General features: G+C 38.6%; 1 protein-coding gene across 6 annotated transcripts in view; it reads right to left on the bottom strand.

The window, feature by feature from the left end:
* Nucleotides 1-587: 587 nt before the first annotated feature.
* The window catches only part of TDP1 (tyrosyl-DNA phosphodiesterase 1), a 28,998-nt gene continuing 10,401 nt past the window's right edge, over nt 588-19,184 (bottom strand). For 3 of the 6 annotated variants that reach the window (XM_020807600.3, XM_020807599.3, XM_020807598.3), the window contains 10 exons: nt 18,137-18,229; nt 14,308-14,478; nt 13,842-13,920; nt 12,167-12,352; nt 10,688-10,736; nt 10,207-10,273; nt 8,255-8,362; nt 7,787-7,889; nt 5,883-5,991; nt 588-1,016 (listed from right to left, as the gene is read on the bottom strand). In XM_020807600.3, coding sequence (XP_020663259.3) covers nt 943-1,016; nt 5,883-5,991; nt 7,787-7,889; nt 8,255-8,362; nt 10,207-10,273; nt 10,688-10,736; nt 12,167-12,352; nt 13,842-13,920; nt 14,308-14,478; nt 18,137-18,229 — 1,039 coding nt within the window. In that variant the 3' untranslated portion in view covers nt 588-942. The remainder of the gene's footprint in view (nt 1,017-5,882; nt 5,992-7,786; nt 7,890-8,254; nt 8,363-10,206; nt 10,274-10,687; nt 10,737-12,166; nt 12,353-13,841; nt 13,921-14,307; nt 14,479-18,136; nt 18,230-19,184) is intronic. The other 3 variants (XM_078383725.1, XM_020807601.3, XM_072986541.2) reach the window with 2 other exon arrangements.

Raw genomic sequence — 19,184 nt, 5'->3', positions numbered from 1 at the left:
TAACCCGGTGGCCATTTTGAAACCACCGATCAGCTGTAGGAAAATCGTCGTTTTGCGAGAACCTGTTCCCGAACCAGGGAACCGATCAATTCCCCAATAGGAAACATTGTTTTGCAATCGCAAAAATTTTGTCGTAATGCAATTTCGTCGTAAAACGGAGTGCTCGTCTTGCGAGGCACCACTGTATAATATTTAACTTACTGTTTTTAAAATTGTGTGAATTTTAATGTTGTGAGCCGCTTTAGGTCCCTTGTTGGGAGAAATGTGGCCTATAAATAAAACTAATAAAATAAAGAAACTGTGTAGCACAACTTGAAGATAATGCAAATTCTACATGCATTTTTCCTACCTGCAACATCACCATTCAGGGAGACACTAGTGATCCATCAGGATTGATTCTTCCACGGCTAGCCAGTTTTTAACAGGCTGCTTTTAACAGGAATTCCATTTTATAGACTTAATTTTTTTTTAATGATGAACATGAAGTTTCCCCCCAACTGAAAATCATTACAACCACTACCAACATTTGTGGGAAATGTCTTTGCTAATAAAAGGGAGAACCATTAGAAAAGAATGAGATGAATTCATTGAGACCTATGATTCAACTTTATTTCAACTCTATACAACTTTGTCTTTTCCCACAGCTGCTGTTCTGACTGAAAACAAACAAAATGAGCAATGATCAGGTTCAAGGGAAAGATAGCACTAGAACATAATTGATAGCACCACTTCCATTGAGTACTGAGGTTTATAAATATAATGTTAAGCTTCATGGCAATTATCTTCTCCAAAAATTATGTCAATTAAAAAAAATTAGTACTTTATTTTGTATAGAGGTTTTAAATGTGTAAAAAACTACATTATTAAAACCATCAATTCTCTCAGGTACATGAATGGGCTCAGAAATAAAGATGCTGAAGTTTCAAGGTGAATTTTTGCTGTTCATTTAGGAACCCACATATTTCCGTGTGTATCTGGAGCTCTAGTGTAGGGAATATTCCAAATCCACGGGCGATCTGCAATGAGAGAAGGGGCAATATCACACGAAAGATACAAGGAAAAGCGAAGTGAAAAATTAAACCCTAGGGAAGCCTTTGAAAGCTTCAAAAGGGGACAGAAGAGACTTCCCAAGATCAACACATGTATCAAGCCTAAGACATTAGAAAGAATCTTGCCATTTTGGAGAGAAGGGTATGTGTAAGACAGGAAAGGACAAAGAACACATGTGCATTTTGAAAGAGGGAGCAAGCAAATTCATAGGTGGCATAGAAACCTGTGACAAGGTAGTCTCAATGTACTCTACCAAACATATGATCAAACAGTGGTCCATGTTGATTTTTTAAAGGTTATTAACTTAAATGCTATATTATTAAGAAGCTGAATCATCCATGATACTGTGGACATTCAAGATGATACTTAATAGGCCTGTGTATAAAGTGTGCCATTTATATACTGCACCATAGCACTTAGAGAATTCTCCAAGGAGTTTCCAATTTAATTATGCAGTTCATACATTGCTCCCTCCTCCAGGAACCTGGGTACCCAATTTACCAACCTTGGAAGGATGGGAGGCTGAGTTGACCTTGAGCTGGCTGAGGATTAAATTCAGGTCACGAGCAGAGTCTTGACGGCAATACTGCAGTTTAACTACTGCACCATGAGGCTCCTTTTCAACTGAACCAATTGCATACTAACTGAGTCAAATGAAAGAATCAACTTGCCTGGGCCACTGAAAGGCAGTTTCTGAGCTAACAGGGCCCGGTTTTACTAACACCAAGAGATGGTGTCAGCAGTTACAGGTGCTGCAGTTTCAACAGACAGAAGACTGCAGCAACAATGAGCTTCACAGAACTATTTTGTCTTCCGTGCAGAGGTGTGAATATGGTAAATGTTCATAGGCACTTGTGAGTGCTCTGATTGCAAATTCTTTAACTTATTCAGATTCTGTAGATAAGGTCCAGCTGACAATTATTACAGTTTTGTATCCCCGTAACAAGGGTACATCAAGGGCAAGGAAAATTTCTCCAACAGACTTGTGCTGCTCCCCTACCAGGCTTACAGATCTCTCTTCCCAGAAACTCCTCTGCAAATGCTCTTATACTCTTTTACTGCTTATCATCAAGGTGAAGTTAAAAAAAAATTTTTTTTTGAACCTCCTCCTCATGATTGTCCTACAGGCAGGAAACAGCTGAGCAGCAGGAAAGAGTGGGCATGGCTTTATAGCTCCACTGCAGATGGACAAAGAGACCATTTATTCTTCTTCATCAGCAGCTTGCCACATTCCTATGATTAGCACCACAAAAGGGAAGCTTTCTTTGCAGCACAACTGTAGGTTTATTCAGGAAGTAACAGAGTTCTAAGTGTGCTCAAGGAGAAAGAGCTAGCTCTGCCATTCTCCTTTTCTTGCAGTTTTAGCACTGAGTCTAAGAGATCTGAGGAACCGCTGGGAGGTTCCTGCTTGCCTACCATCTCTACAGGTGAGCAAGTAACTCGGATTCTCCAGCCTTTGTGCCATCTAGTTCAGCTTATATATGGGCAGGTGCCTTTCCTGTTCAGACTTGACACTGGAGCCATGGAGGCAGTATTAAGAGAGGAAGGTGGGGCTGGGCACTCCCCTCTAAGCAAATGCAGAATGCCAGAATTTGTAAAGTATTTTGTGAATGGCACTAGACCAGTGTTCCCCAACCTTGGGCTTCCCGATGTTCTTGGACTTCAGTTCCCCGAAATCTTTGCCAAGAGAGGTGATGATAAAGGCTTCTGGGAGTTGCAGTCCAAGAACATCTGGAGGCCCAAGGTAGGGGACCACTGCACTAGACCAGTGGTTCTTAACCTTGGGTTACTCAGGTGTTTTTGAACTGCAACTCCCAGAAACCCCAGTCAGCACAGCTGGTGGTGAAGGCTTCTGGAAGTTGCAGTCCAAAAACACTCGAGTAACCCAAGGTTAAGAACCACTGCACTAAACAATTCACCACTAGCCTGACTCCTGCTGCTGGGAAACATCTCGACTGCACAAGTGGGCTCGTGATCGAGACATGTTCTAGCACTTTGCTGCAGCACGTTACACAAACCTTTTGCAAAACCCAATAGGACTTTGGCCTATATGTTTACTGAATAATTGACACTTTGCCCATATCTTTAATTCATATTTTTCTAAGAGGTATAGAGTATACTGAGGCACAATACAATTCTCTTTCCCTTGTCAATTTGGCCAGCATTCTAGCTACCTTTTTGTCATCTCCTAAAGAGCTGTCAAAGATACATCTCACATTGAGAACATTATGTTTTGCTAAGATTTTATACTTCAGGTTCCTTGGGACATTTCATGGTACAGAACCCTGTGGCTCTTTGACAGCTGCATGAACCTTTTTTTTTTTTTTTTTTTTTTTTTTGCTGGAAACCAGAAAAACAGTAGGGAAAAGGAAAGCTTGTAAGTATTTCACTGAAAAGTATCTCAAGGTTCTTACATTTCCATGTACCAGTCTTTGAAAAACTATCTACTACCAGCATTTTAATGCATATGAAGACATATTAAATCCAACTGAAGCAGCAGTAGCAGCAATCCTTCACATTTCCCTGCTTTCTCTAACCAAGCTGCTAATCGTTGCTTGCAAAATTGACACATCATTTCATCTTAAGTATATTAATCTACACCACAGTGAATAAAGTGACATTTTATTATTTCAGACCGAATAGAGCACTGTTCTCCCTGTAGGAAAAAAGAAAAACTCAAATGCACATAATAGGAAGCTAAGAAATTATGTCTCCTACAAATGCAGCAATTTGCAACGATTTAGAGATGGAAAGCCGTGACAGATAAATTTCTGAACTGATAGAGTTACAATATTATATGCTGCCTAGCAGAAAATGTGAGTCAGCTTCTTTCATAAAGACTTCCAGGAAATGGAAGACTGCTCAACTTGAGTTCATTAAGAATGATACTGTTTGCTCCAACAGGATTGTGAACTGCAGCTTGTCTCAAGCAGAAGGTTCACTACCATTTCTTTTTGGTTTTAGTTTCAAAGCAGGCAATGTGGGAATGTGTATGTGGGGGTAATCACAGACCAACTGGCAGCTCCCGGTCCTAAGAGAGGGGTGTAAAAATTCTAAAACATGAGGCAGAGAGCCTTGAGACTGCAGCCTCGAGAGTACTGACATCAACTCTCATAGACATGCACCATCAGTCTTTGGACGTCTGTGTATAATTTTTCATGAAGGGGATTGTACTAAGCCTGAAAAAATGATTTTTTTCCTATAAAAGCTTGCAATTTGTTTTATTTTTAGTGGTCAATAAAAGGTATCACCCACTCTTACATTTGTTTAATCATAGGAACCACACAGCCTTTTCCTTAATCTTTTTGCAAAAAGATGCAACTCTGGAGGTCTAATATATCCTATCCTGGTGCATGAAGTCATGGCCCCTTCCCTAATTTCATGAAAGCTATGGCAGTACAAATGGGAAATGTCCTTGATGGGAGAACTTGTCAAAATGACCTATAAGGCATATAGAGCAAATTATACAACATCAGACAACCAAGGCAAACAATAAGCAGAGGAAAGGCAAGTAGAGGAGTTACAGTGCCTTCTCAGAACACCTCTCAACACGTATTCTGAGGTGGAATGCAAGAGACCAGCATCCATCAGGAATTTTAGAACTGATGTAACTGATGTTGCAAGGAGAAGGCACATGTCAGCTGGAGCCGGGGGGGGGGGGGGGAGACACACTTTAAAAGAGACTTGTCTGAATCTGTCTCACTGAGAGCCAAAAACTATGCACAGGGTTGAAATTCTGATTAGCATTAGTTCTGCAGAAGGACTAGCAATCAAGCAGAATTCAAACCTTTCAAACCACAAAGCTTCTAAGCTTTACACCAGACCTTCTAATTGCTGGGCCACAGGAGCTGCTGCTGGCCACCCCTGAAAGCAAAAGAACACTTGCACATTGTATGTGGACACAGATAAACTCCATGATGATAAAATGTTCTCAACACTGTCGCATCTTGACATGCCTTTCTTAGCATTTGGGGATGTCCCCAGCAAACACAAGAGGCATGGTGGAGCTGTGGGTTAAACCACAGAAGCCTCTGTGCTACAAAATAAAAAGACCAGCCGTCCTAAGATCGGATCCACATGATGGAGTGAGCTCCCGTTGCTTGTCCAGCTCCTGCCAACCTAGCAGTTAGAAAGCATGCAAATACAAGTAGATAAATAGGTACCACCTTGGTGGGAAGGTAACGGCATTCCATGTCTGCGCTGGCCACGTGACCATAGAAACTGTATTCAGACAAATGCTGGTTCTACAGCTTGGAAATGGGGATGAGCACCACCCCCTAGAGTCGGGCACGACTGGACTAAATGTCAAGGGGAACCTTTACCTTTACCAGCAAACACAACAGTGATCAGCACAAGAGAAAGAGAATTGCTGTAAGAATGGCTGCTACTTAAGCTGCTATTGTTTTGCTCTCTGTTTTTTTGCTGCTGGAAAGGAATGTACTGGTGCTAGTTTAGCAACTGTCCAATGCAATGATCAAATATCTCACCTGTTTATGTCTTAAACTAATGTATAGTATTTATGGTTTGCTTGTTGTATTTGTGTTCTGCCCTTCTTCCAAAGAACACAAAAAGAACACTTGTGAGGGAAATAATGACCTCAGCACAATTTGAAATGACTTCTTCATATCCACATTCACTTATGAAGAGACCTGGAGTCATTACTTGAATTGGTCTCTTTTGGGGCAGCCCACATAACCTCCTCCCCACATTTTACAAGAGCTAGAATTCTGTGTTGTTTCCGCCCCCACAACTCATTTGAACAAAGAAGGAAAGTAAGTTTTATTCAAATGTGGTATTCATCCTTTTTCCTGCATTTACACAAAACATCTTACCTTTAGTTTCATACTTTTCTGGGGGCAGATCATAAGGTACAGGAAATGATAGCACTGAACTAACAGAAAGCATGTTTTCCTTCACTTGGAAGTAACCTGTATCCAAGCCCTGTTTTTTTAAAAAAATTGCAGACAGAGAATAATTATTTGATTCAATTAAACTTTTCCTTTCATTAAGGAACTCAGAAAAATAGCAAACACATCTGCACAGTAAGTTCATATCTTCATGGTAGGCTGCCTCGTTAATATATTTATCTTATTTTTGCCCCACATTTCTCCTTAAAAAGAACCCAAGGAGGCTTACCTCATTAAAAGACAATATTTAAAGTTAAAAAAACCAAAGTAAACAAATACTAAAAAGGATCAAACAAATATCACACTAAAAAACAGTAAACAAAAGCAACACCAAAAACAGTTAATACACTAAGGTACAACTATCCATTAAAAAAAACCCCTCTCAGGCAGCCAGTCACTTGCCTGAAGAGAAGGGGTTTTGCATGCTTGAGAAAAGACAGCAATTTCACAGAACTAAAGAGAAGGCCTTTCTATCAGACTGGTAGTGGCTTGTCTTGCTCAAACTGGTGAAGGCCCCATAAGGCTAAAGTAATACTTCACTGGTTCTGTGATACAGATGTGAACAACATTATGAATGTATGCTTCAGTGGCAAGATCCAGTAAACCTTACATATACAGTGGGTTTCAAGATCTCTCACTACCATTTATCTCCCCTGCAATTCATTGGCAAGCACTGAACTCAAAAGACTCTGAATGAGAGCCAGTATGAGGGCTAGAGCTGGAAAAAAACATTAATAGCCTCTTCAAGTACTTTGTATGTGCCTACAGCTCTCCCTGGTTCCTGTTGCAGCTTTCATCCAAACACATAGAATGAACAAGACTACCGCCCTTCAAGTGGAAATCCAGACATCTAATTGTACTATGATTTGACCCATGGAGGGCTGCTTCCCCCCGCCCCCCATTATTTTAAGTCATTATAAAAAACTCAAGGAAGAATTGAAGCAGCATAATAAAGATATGAAAGAAAAAAGAAAGAAGTAGGAGGAGGAAGAAGCAAAGACATGTACGCTGCCGTGAGCTCACCAGGGGAAAGGTGGGTTGTGAAAGTAACAAATAAACTAAAAATAAATGTGTCGTTTACAGACAATACTGAACTGTGATTGGTGAAAAACAGAAACATCCTATTTCACCCCTTACAACTACAAGTGTAAGTGGGAATGTAGAAGCCCAAATCCAGCACACAGCTGTTTTAACACCACTAAACCAACTGTTCCCTCTTGGTTATAAACCGTAATATGGGGAAGGGGCTTGACTATGTCAGGGAAGTCAGGAGCAATGCCATCAAGAGGCTGGATTCTTGTGAACCTAGACTCTTAACAGCATCGCCCAAAGCGGAATGGCCAAAGCCAAGATACCAGGCAGAGAAAGATCCATCCTGTTCACAAATCAGTGGTCATCATCAGCAAAAGGAAACTAATGGGGTGAAGAAATTATTTATATTTACTAAATACGAGACAGTGTAGAGTTAGACAAAGGTTAGATGAAAAGCAGACCTGGGGATCACATGTGTTCTCCAAATGTGCTTTTGCATCCCATAGTGTTCAAGCAGATCTGCTCTTTTCCAACAAAAAAGGTAAAGTGCTTTTCCTGGAAGTCTCCAGAAATGGCAATTCATTATAAAATAGATCATAGACACCCCCCCCTCCGCTCCTATTTAACATACATGCACAAAAATATTTTTTTTCCATAGTCAGCGTTGGACTTCCAGCCAGTTCTGGTGCCTTTTCTGACCTCTTTGGAAGCCTGTGCTGCCCAGAGAGTTTTCCAAAGTGAAGGAAATTGGCCCCAGCTGTGCTGAGGTTGCCTATGACTTGTTTACAAGAACTCACAAATTCAGATGGCAAGAAGAGGACTCCCAGCTCATAGGAACGGATCATCAGCTGGCTGCCATTTTTCTCAAAAGCTCCCCAAGCAGCCTTGGAAAGATTGGCACTGGAGAAAGAGGGAAGCAGTGGTTCTGTTAGAATTGTGTTGTGGGATGCTCGCAGCAAACATTCCTATGCCCAGAGTGCATAGTTTTCTAAATATTCTCAGATCAGAGAAGTGACGTCCTACGTACTGTTAATTATTGAGGTTTGGACTCAGTCCTGATTCTACAGAAGAAAACAAATAGCATCACCCACTCTTCAAACTGAAGGATAGAAGAGATACTCTTCTGTGGGACTTAAACAAAAAAGAAATGTTGAATGGCCACCAGAAAGGTTTAACTTGTATTTTAAACAAAGAAAACAAGGGCAAAGTCATCACTTCAGCAGCTTTACTGGAAATAAAAAAAGGGGAGGGAACAGAAGACTTACCTTGTAACTAGAAACCATGCAATCTTCTGGAAGTCTGGAGATACTCTCATGTAAGTCTTAATGTGTGGCATTGCATGGCTACGACCTGAAGTTTCAGCTGACCATTTGCTTAAGTAAAAAAAGAAAAAGTTGAAAATGGGGGTAGCTGCAGGTTAAATGGTAACTGATGCAGTTTCAGATAGGGACCACCTATGTGTGGTAGCCATCGATAGAATACATTTTTTTAAAAAAATATATAATTAAGGCCTGCTTCATATGTAATAGAGTAGACCAACTATGGCATAGCTCCTCCTGATTAGTATAGGTGGTTTCCTGTACAGATTCAGCATCTGTGGTTTCAGTTATCTGTGGTCTACTGTGGCCAGAAAAGCTATACAAATAGGAAGGCCTTGTAGCCTTTCTTCCAACTCCTTGTATGTCATATAAGGTTCACTAGTATTTGCGGTTTCAGGGATCCTTGGCAGATCTTACCACCCATGGATATACTACCCATGGATATATAAGGGTGGGGGAATGTTGCACTGTGTAAAACAGCACAGTAATAATTTCAATACACATTTTACTTTAATAAGTGACCTGTATTGTGCAGTACTGGCTTTGAACAATGGCTGGACACTTAAGTGGCAAAGATATTACTGTTTACCTCTTGAGAAGTGTGAGGTATCAAGATCATATTCAGCCTATCTAGAAAACAAAGCTGCACTAGATCACTGCACTGAGACTGATGATGAGACTGGTTTGTGGACTGAATATGCAGGGTAATAATTTGGCAGGATCCAAAGGATGGGGGAGGACATATGGAACACCATGAATACACCAGGGGTCTTTTCAGTTCTCCATTCAGAGTAATCACACATGCAGCCCTGAGCCACTCTTCATCATCATTTTAAAGGTGCAGAGCTGGAAGGGACCCTATGGATCATCAAGTCTAGCGCCTGTCAAAGTGGCACAGTGGGGAACTGAACTCTCTCTCTGGCTCGGTAGCAAGATATCAAAACTAGACATGGAGGCTTTGTATTAGTATAGGAGTCTTGCTGGCACACATGGCCGGCTCGATTACCGCCCACCCCCAGAACCTGCTGGACCACTTACTGCATAGTGCACATGGCTGACATCATCTCCTGCATCCCAATTGTGGAAATATCCCAGGTGCCACAGTCCCACCTCCCTGCTTGCCTGGTCAGTCTGGCAAGGGGGTAAGAGGACAAGTCTACCTGCTTAGCCACTTAGTGGCTAGGCAAGCAGGGGGGTGGGGCTGTGGCAGCCATACTAGTGCCACAATTGGGATGCAGGAGATGACGCTGGCCACACACAGTGTGCACTGTGCAATAAGTGTTCCAGCGGGTTCTGGAGGTGGGTGGCCAGCCACTTGTTCCAGTAGGCTTCGTATTCATATACAAATACGAAGTCCCCATATCTAATCAAAACCACTGAGCTATCCAACAGTTCAATACTGGGAAACAGATGGTGGGATGCAAATGAAAAAAAAATTGTTAACTACTCTCCTTCTACTGACATGGCAGTTTTTAATGAGCACATGGTAATTTTGGATTTCTGAACATGGTTTATTACACCTTTGCTCTGCAATGAATAGCTTCATTAGAATCAAATACATTGCTTTAGAAACCTACAACAAAAACTTAAGAGGAAGTCACCGTGCTACTCCTTATCACTGTCAGACAACATGAAATGGTATATCTACAGAAACCGATTAAAAAAAGCAGCAGTATTTGAGAGATAATAAAATAAGCAGAACTCTTCTTCTAGGGAAGCTTTAAAATGATATATTAAATCTCAACTGACAACATATCCAATAAGAATTGAACTTTTAAGTGACATTTCAAATTACAATTTCCAGAGAAGAATGCTGGAATGAATTTGTTAGTCTTCAGGGTTTTGCTATCTGTTATTAAATAGAGTTCCATTAATCATAAACAGGTAATTTCACTTACTGGAAATAAGTGTGCAACCAAAGCTGTTTCTGTGCTGTTTGTATACTATATGGAAGAGACCCACCAGCTTAAATGGAAAGAAAGCAACTATTATTCACAATTAAGTGTACCACTAAAATTGTATGTTGCTAAATAACAGAAACATGATTCATCTACTTTTTACCACCAAATTTCTACTGCAAAAAACATTACTTCCCACTATGTATGTATTAAAAGGAACAGATTTAATATGATTCTTCCTGGTGATATACACTGCAACCTTTTAAAAGAATACTCAAGTATTTGTTTTATAACTGCCATTATTTGAGCATAAACTACCTTGCTGCACCTTATTAAAAGGTTGGATAGCGGGATAGCTAAATGGTTTTAATAAAAAAATAATAAATACTACTGAGCATCTAGAAACCATTTCCAATACATCCCTTGTTTATTCTAATATTGCTATACTTCTTTCAACACTGTACCCAAAGGTAGATTTTACCTGGATAACCTTCTAAGCTCTGTCTCACATTTTCCACAGTTGGGTAAACCTAAAGAAGAAAAATATAGTAATAAACTATTATTTATTTAAAATATTTCTATCCTGCCTTTCTCCCCAAAAGGACCCAAGGCGGCTTACATCATTAGAACATTATTTTAAAACTAAAAGCAGTAAGTATACAATTATTTAAAAAGAATTAATGAAGTATTATATTAAAATGGCAACTAAGATCAATATTAAAATGCATTTAAAACAACAGAGCAAAACAGTCCATTTAAAAGCCCTCTCAGACCACCACTGATTAAGGAAAAGCTCATTAAGGAAGAGAAATGTCTTCATCTGCTTGTGGAAGGAAAGCAAAGATGGAGCCAGCCTAGCTTCCCACAGGAGTGGGTTCCAGAGGCTGGAAGCACCAACAGAGCAGGCCCAAGCCTTAAATGTACCTTGGGCAGTAGTTATTGCCACCTTGTAAAGATGTTAGGCACTTTATTAAGTTCATTTATTTGGTCAACTGATATGGAAAAGAAAGGCTTAAAACCAACATGGTGCTGGAACTTTGTTGTCCGCACAAACTGGTACTTAATCCTCAGCAGATCTTGTAGGGCCCACAAGGCTTCCAAAAAGATTGCACTCCCTTGTTCTGGAGACAGAAGGCTTTCTAGCAATGGAGCACACTTTAGATTCCAGCCAAAAACACTGGATTTGATTTAGACACAGTCTTTCTTAGACAAAACCACTGAAAACTATGAGATTTTAGTCTTGAGTTAGTTGTCCTACTGACATCAGTGGGTGAATTCCAAGTATGCCTAACGCTGAAATCCAATGCTTCAGTTAATTTTGAGAAGACCTGCAGGATTAATTATGTCTTTTAATAGCTAATAACTAAAGAAAGTAACATAAAATTGAGTTATAAATGCTTCTATGTAATACGCGCAGAGTACAAGAGTATAAGTGCAAGGTAGCAGTTTTCAGAGAGGGAGCCTAGTTAGTCTGTTTCAGCAAAAACAAAAATATTCTGGCACTTTTAAGGCTAAGAATTTTATTTCAATGTGAACTTTCTTGGATCAAATTCTGCTTCTTCAGACTTATCTATCACACTTGGTCTCACTCCCATCCCCACACCATGTACACAGTATATAAATCTGTGATGCTGGTGCTGTGCTCCAGTTTCTCTGGGGAACTGGATTGTGCCCCAATAAAATTCAGATTAATATTTGTTAGTCTTAAAGCTGCCACATTCCTTTGTTTTGCTTTTGTTGGTGCCATGAAGGAAACTTAGTAATGAACAAAATTCATGGTACTTAATTAATTTTCGTCACACAGAAGACTAGGCGCTTTTAAATGGTTTCAAATGTAATACTTCAAAAGCATAAGCTAAAATGTAACATCTACGCCTAGAAAGGGTGGCATAAACATGTTAATAGAAAAAACACTTCTTTACCTATACATAATCAAAAATAAACAAAAAGGAACCAATACCAGGTGAATGGAAATGTCATGATTTCTTTGAATTTTTTCAGTGTTTCCCAGAGAGACCAAACTCTCTCTAAATTCTGAACATAACCATTTGGACTGATCAGCTCCCAGTGATCCAATACTTGAGAACTGTCCTATTACCGGCCAAGAATCCTGATTAGGTATTTGTGTTGCATGCTCTCTCAAAATCTGTTTCAAGAAAAATTAAGAACAGCAAAACAAGTCACCATCACTGGCACTTCAAATGACACAGAATACCATATAGCTTATATTAGGTTACATATAACACAGACATTGCTATTTAATGCAGATGTTGATTTGTACTTATTCCTCATGCCTTCCATCCGTCAATAGCACCAGCAGAGTTTTCTAACAATATATTTGATTTATTATTTGATAATAAAATAACATACTAGTATTGTTACATATTACTTGCCATCATGCTTACAAATATCTACTATAATAAGTGTTGCTAAGAGTTTCACAGATGGACATACACCCAGTCTATTTCTACTGCATATCATAAAACAAATACTAGCAAGGGATTCATTGTAGATAATTGTTTTGAATGTATAAATAAAACTATGATCAGGCTTACTCAGTTTTTCAAATATAATGGTATTAGCATTATTGTTTATGGTATTCTTAGTCACAGTAGTGTACTGAATAAAAAACAACCACATCTGGAGGTATCTTATTAATTAATCAGGATGCTATGGGATAAGCTTCTCTTGACATAGTGCCTGTAAGATATCAGCCCATTTGTGCACTCATATTTCGAGCTAAATTCGTGTTGTGGATGAGGACACACAAGTAAGTCCCAGTACCCAGTGTCTCACATACTCAGCAACACTGGAGATCTCTATGCACTGAATATTGTCTTTCTAGGGTCCCACATCATAAGAACTTCGTTAAGCACATACACGGTTAGAACCTTCTTCAGAGCTTCACAGGTCTACCACAATTCCAGGCATTTGGGACATTCAGTGACAAGGCTTGCATGCACACCCACATCTCTGCTACTGATTTAGCCCAACATATGAGCAGGCAAACATCTGCATAAGGTGTTCATCTATCTACAACTGCATGCCAGTGATCCCCACTGAAAGTGTAATGGTAGCCAAAAATATTTTTGGAAGAGGTAGTCTGTGCTAGCATGTCAGTCGAAAACAAAACCAAAAGAAAAAAAAAATAAAGAAGACAAAACACTGTGGCACCTTAAGGACTAACTGCTGTATTTTATTGTGAGGTTTTGTGAACAAGTCCACTTCTTCAGACAGAACAACTTATATTATCTGAAGAAATGAACTTGTCCACAAAATCTCAAATTGATCTAAATAATTTAAATCAATATTAAAATTTTTAAAGATCAGATTTGTTTTGATGATTTTAATCCAAAAATTGATTTTTATCCACCATGGTTCAAATTAAAAGAATGGTGATTTAACTATCTATTAGAAAGATCGTTCTCATTATATGAATTCTTCAACACTAGAAAAGTCTGCTTTAACGGCAATTCTTTTAGATTCGAGAGGAATAAACTTTTAAAAGTACTCTTTCCACATTGGCCTGGAACTGAGCTGAATAGTCTTTCAAGGCAATTTTAGGCCAAATGATTCTATGAACACAAACTTACAGAAACATGAAGAAAAAAACGACAAGCATAAAAATGCAGTACCTTTCTAAGTCTAAGATGACCCCATTTCTCTTTTTCATTGTTTTGGAATCGACCTGGAGTTGACCCAAGAAGATATACCCTACATAAAAATACATAAATAAAATATATGTCAGTTATGCTTAAGCAGGGTGTTTTACCAAAGTCCACTATCACAGTGCTTCAGCATTGCAATAAAGATTTCTCCAAGATGTTACTTGCTTCCATCCAAGCTTTACAGCACTGCATGTGAAGAAAAATACTTTGTAGGAAAGCCATCACACTTTTATTTAAGGATTTGATTTTATCTGTTCCTTTCATCCACCAAGAACAATGATGAGAGTGAGACATTTATAATAATCAGCCAATGTTTATCTTCAACATTTCACAATCTGAAATAATTATGTAAAGATGTGTCTCTGTTGTTTTTTTTAAACAGGAACAATTAAATACAACTTTTTAAAAAAGTAATATACCTCAAAGTATGTACCTGGTTTCTGAAAGATCATGTTGCTTGATTATTTCAATCCATTCAACAAGAGTGGGAGAATTATAAGATTTCAAATAACTTATGAGGTCAGACTTAAATCTTGTATGCGAGTCTCCCTCAGATGCATCAGCTCCACAGGGTAGTCTTGGATACAGAGGACTAAGCCATATTCTAGAAGATAAAAATATTAAATAACCCCAAACAGCATAGTAGTTATGATAGCAAGCTTGCATTCTGTAGTTTTCAAAAAAGATAAGAGTCACCTTTTTTTAAGAAAAATCACAGAATTCTGGTGCTTAACTTTGGAAAAGTGAGCATATTATGCACATATTACGCATAAACTGCATGTTACTTCTACTTAAACAGAAATGATAAAGGCATATTATGCAGCACACCAATGCTATAAATCGTCAAAAAAAACCCATACTGTTGATCAGAGAGGCTTAGTGTTTCTTCAACATTTTTGAGCTCAAATGCAGCAAAAGTGACATTTTCTGTCACCACTAAATACTCCCAAATGTACCCCTTCACCTATGTCCTGCTCTGTACATATAGTCCTATTGTAAGACAACACCTGCCTTCCTTACTACACTGAAATCTGGAATATATCTTTTATTAGTGAATATTCCCTCACCAGGCACCTATGCTGCAAATAAATGTAATGCAATATACTCCAGTTCAGATGTTCCATCCTACATACAGTAAGGCAGTAATCTCACAAGTCTGCTTCCAGTTCCACTATACCAACTATTAGGGTAGAGAATTTACCTTTACCTTTATGTTCCCGATTCTACTTAAGATAGTTAAAATTGAAGAGAAGACGATTTGGATTTGAAACAGCTTTGTACTGCTTCATCTCTAATTCTTCTGTACCTGCTTCTTTAAATCTACAACTCATTCCTTTCTGTAACTGTACTGTCTGTTTCGCAGTAAGAGCAGAGATCTAACCAGCATAGGAGAGGCTGTCAATTCATCTAATCCTGAGGAAAGTTATACAGTGCAATCAAACTTTTATTCAATCAGACCATACCTGTAGATTTGCAATTATTTCAGATGCTAGAGAACCACCATGGTTTTGCCTTTTATTAAAATGAATCATCATCTGCTGTCAAGTCAATTCTGACTTATGGCAACTCTATTTAGGGTTTTCTAGGTAGAGAGGTTTGTGTACTCTAGGTCACTGGTTCTTAACCTTGGGTTACTCAGGTGTTTTGGACTGCAACTCCCAGAAGCCTTCACCACCAACTGTGCTGGCTGGGGTTTCTGGGAGCTGCAGTTCAAAAGCATCCGAGTAACAAAGGTTAAGAACCACTGCTCTAGGTAAACTTTTAGTTTTACCACTCCCTTCTTCTGGGTGCGTTCTGGTACTGTGCAGCTTGCCCAAAGCTACATAGGCTGGCTCTACTCACAGAAGGCACAGTGGGGAAATGTATTCAAAAGGAATTATTAAGAAAATGTCTCTAACCTATGACAATTATGCAAACTTTGAACATAGCTTGAACTGCATTTACATTTTCTAGTTATAGATTCAAAAAGTAATTAAAAGTAAGTGAAACATTATATGGTAATATGCTACATTTACCTTTATGAACACAGCCATTATACCATTGCTATACTGAAGAGACAGATTCTGTGCTTGCTATGTAGATAAACTTTCCACATTATTGTAAAAAAAAGTTCTCTTGCTTAAAAGCCTACTATGTTTTTTTTCCAAATGAGACTCATCAAGTATAATTTCCCTCCAAGAGAGAAAAAAAAGAAAAGCTGTTGAGAGAGAGATCTTATTCTCACTGCTTCCTGATAGAAATGAATTGGAAGGAATACTTTATAAAGAATAAAACTTATTTGTAACATATTTATAGCAAGTGAAGTCATAATTTATGATGCCTGTGTCTCCTGCAAAGGCTGACCTAAAGAACCATTGTCAGAAGAAATTGAAGCAATGGAAATAACTAAGGCCTCACTTTTTAGATCTAAAATTACAAAATCATGCAAGACATCAACTCTCTGCAATCTTAAACTCATTACACATGATAAAAGAAATATTTAATAGCAGCTTATGTTGGGTCCAAAGAATTCTCTTCACTATGATTTCAAGGATCCTCCTCCACATGTACGTCTCTCATTCCATTTTAATAGAAACATTCTGTAGATGCTGCATATTCTCTATGAAAAGGACCTTGACCTCTTTGAAATATACAAGCCAAGTTGATACACTGGCAATTACCAACATTCTTCCATGCCGAAATAGGGCCTTCTCGCCTGTTGCCCCCCAAATTTGGAATGCCCTCCCTATAGAGATCCGCCTGGCTCCAACACTCTTGGCTTTTTGGCGCCAGGCAAAGACCTTTTTGTTTAGCCAGCATTTTAATTAAACAGTATTCCCTAGCTGGCCACATGAGCAGCAGGACTTATTAATTTTAATGTTTTAAGAATTATTTTAATATATGATATTTTATATTGTCTTTTAAAATGTTTTTAAGTTTTAATGTTGTACGCCGCCCAGAAGCCACTGGTAATGGTGCGGCTAAAAAAATTGTAAATAAATAAATAAACAAACAAACAAACAAATAAATAAATAAATAAATAAGATCCACACACTTCTGCTGTTGTGCTGTGGACTATATAGAAGTTTTTCACTTGAGAAGGCTCAGCAAGCTAGAGCCTTGGACCGCTTAGCTCAGTACTGTAGACACAGATTGGCAGCAGCATTCTGATAGGGTCTTCCCTACTTTCACCAGGAGATGCTTCAGACTGATTCTAAGCCTTTAGAATGCAAAGCATGAGCTCAGTCCCAAAGTCACCACCTCTTCTCAGTTACTCATCTAATGCCCACTGATTGTTTTGGACTTTGGTTTAAACTTTTAGAAATAGAATATAGATTAAGTAATAAATCTATGATTTAAAATCAATCAACGCATTATTGTTTTGAAGTGCTTCGCTGCATGTGATTGTACTATCTATTTATTTCGGATTCCACAGCAGCTGAATGATGGTAGAACCAGGAAGCCAAATTTGTTAAGACTGAGCTGACAATTTATTACTGTGCTTTGTAATTGAAGACATTTAAAAGAAAGCCAACAAGAATGGATCCTCTAGTCTAGTAAACAAGGCAACTTAGAGACCACTATGGATGCAATTAGCCATGAAATGGGACCCATAGTCACAGCAGCTTAGCCAAGTGTAGCCATAATACACCTTTCATCTGTCCTGCCACCCTCACTGCCATGCGTAGTGAGGACAAGAAAGGAGGCCTTCTCAGTGGCTAATTGCAGGCTACGGAACTCACTTCTGCAGGAGGTTAAGCTGGTGCCCTTTGTGCTGTTCCTATGCTAGCATGTGAAGATGTTATAAGCTATCTTGGGTACCACAAGAGAGAATGGTGGGATATAAATAATAAATAGTAAACAAGCCACAATATGTAATGGTTTTCTAGGGAGTATGTGTTGCGCGATTATCCACAACATCTAGGAAGCCTACACATACAGAGTGACAGGTCAGTATCTAATGGAGTCTTCTGCTGTCAGGAGCCATCATCTTTCCCTCCTGAAGTTCAAATGCACCCTAAAAACTTATTTTAAAGGCCTAGAAATCCCTCAGAGCTGGTTTGTGACGCTCTGAAGGACAGTCGGGATGGGAAGAAAGACTAAATGTTACGATGAGTGCAGGGTGGGGTCTAGTGCAAGGTAGCTGAGGTTTTTTAAAAAAGAAAAATCAGTTGCTGATGTGGCAGTCAAGGTATAATTGTTGAGTCCTGTCTTAACTGAGTCCTGACTTAGATTACTATCATTAGTTATAAAAATGAAACATTAAACTTCTTTCTTCTTACCCTTGTGTTTTTTGGTACCAATCATTATCAATAAGATTGGATGTATGTATCACCACTCGAAGGCCTTCTTCATACTCCAATAGCATCATTTTCCTGCTCAAAAGAAATATTTTATTATTATCACAGGCAGGCAATACTAGGCACATTAGAAACTATAGAATCAAAGCTCAACTTGTAACTTTAACATATCCAGTATACAGTGGTGCCTCGACTTAATCTGTCCCAGAAGATGCTTGTAACTCGAAATGGTCATAAGTCAAAGCACCATTTTCCATTTGAAACGCGATTAATCCATTCCGGCCAGAAAAAAAGACCAAACAAAACAAACACTGCAAGACCCATCGGAAATGCGATTAATCCGTTCTGGCCGAAGGAAAATAACAAAATAACAAAAAGCAAACAAACCCTGCAAGACCCATCAGAAATGGGGAAAATAACCCCAAAAGCAAACAAACCCTGCAAGACCCATCAGAAATGAAAAAAAGAAAACAAAAATGCAAACAAACCGTGCAAGACCCATCGGAAATGCAAAAAACACAAACAAAAAAACCCCCTAAAAAAAACCTTCGCCACCAATGGTTTAGATCAAATCAATTTAAATCACAATTTAAATCACTAGCAGGGAGGATAAAAATAAATTATTTTTTTAAATAATGGATTTTTATTTTTATTTTAATCATTGATTTTTATCTACCCTGCAAGTAATTTAAATTGATTTGATTTAAATCAAATCCACCCTGCTCACAGTGAAATGAATCCTAAGAAAGCCTCGAAACTCTTGGCAAGGATCAGAAAATTTTAATATCTGAAAATCCACCATAGCTGAAGACTTATGCCGTGTAAGCTGTGCAGCTGGAATTTGAGCCGGCATGTTTAATTTTAAAATTGAACAATAACTAGAGTGATGTGTCACATCCAGAAAGGTGACTTAGATTAATAAATAATCTAGTCATCTTCTGCAAAAGGAAATAAATATGCAAAATAGAGCCAATGAGTGTCATTTCTTGTTTGCATATATTTTGTATTTTCTGCAGCATCTGTTTTTAAA

This window comes from Pogona vitticeps, chromosome 1, assembly GCF_051106095.1.
Source record: "Pogona vitticeps strain Pit_001003342236 chromosome 1, PviZW2.1, whole genome shotgun sequence".
NCBI classification, from domain to species: domain Eukaryota; kingdom Metazoa; phylum Chordata; class Lepidosauria; order Squamata; family Agamidae; genus Pogona; species Pogona vitticeps.
Note: the sequence above shows the minus strand (reverse complement) of the source record. Positions and strands in the feature narration are given on the sequence as shown.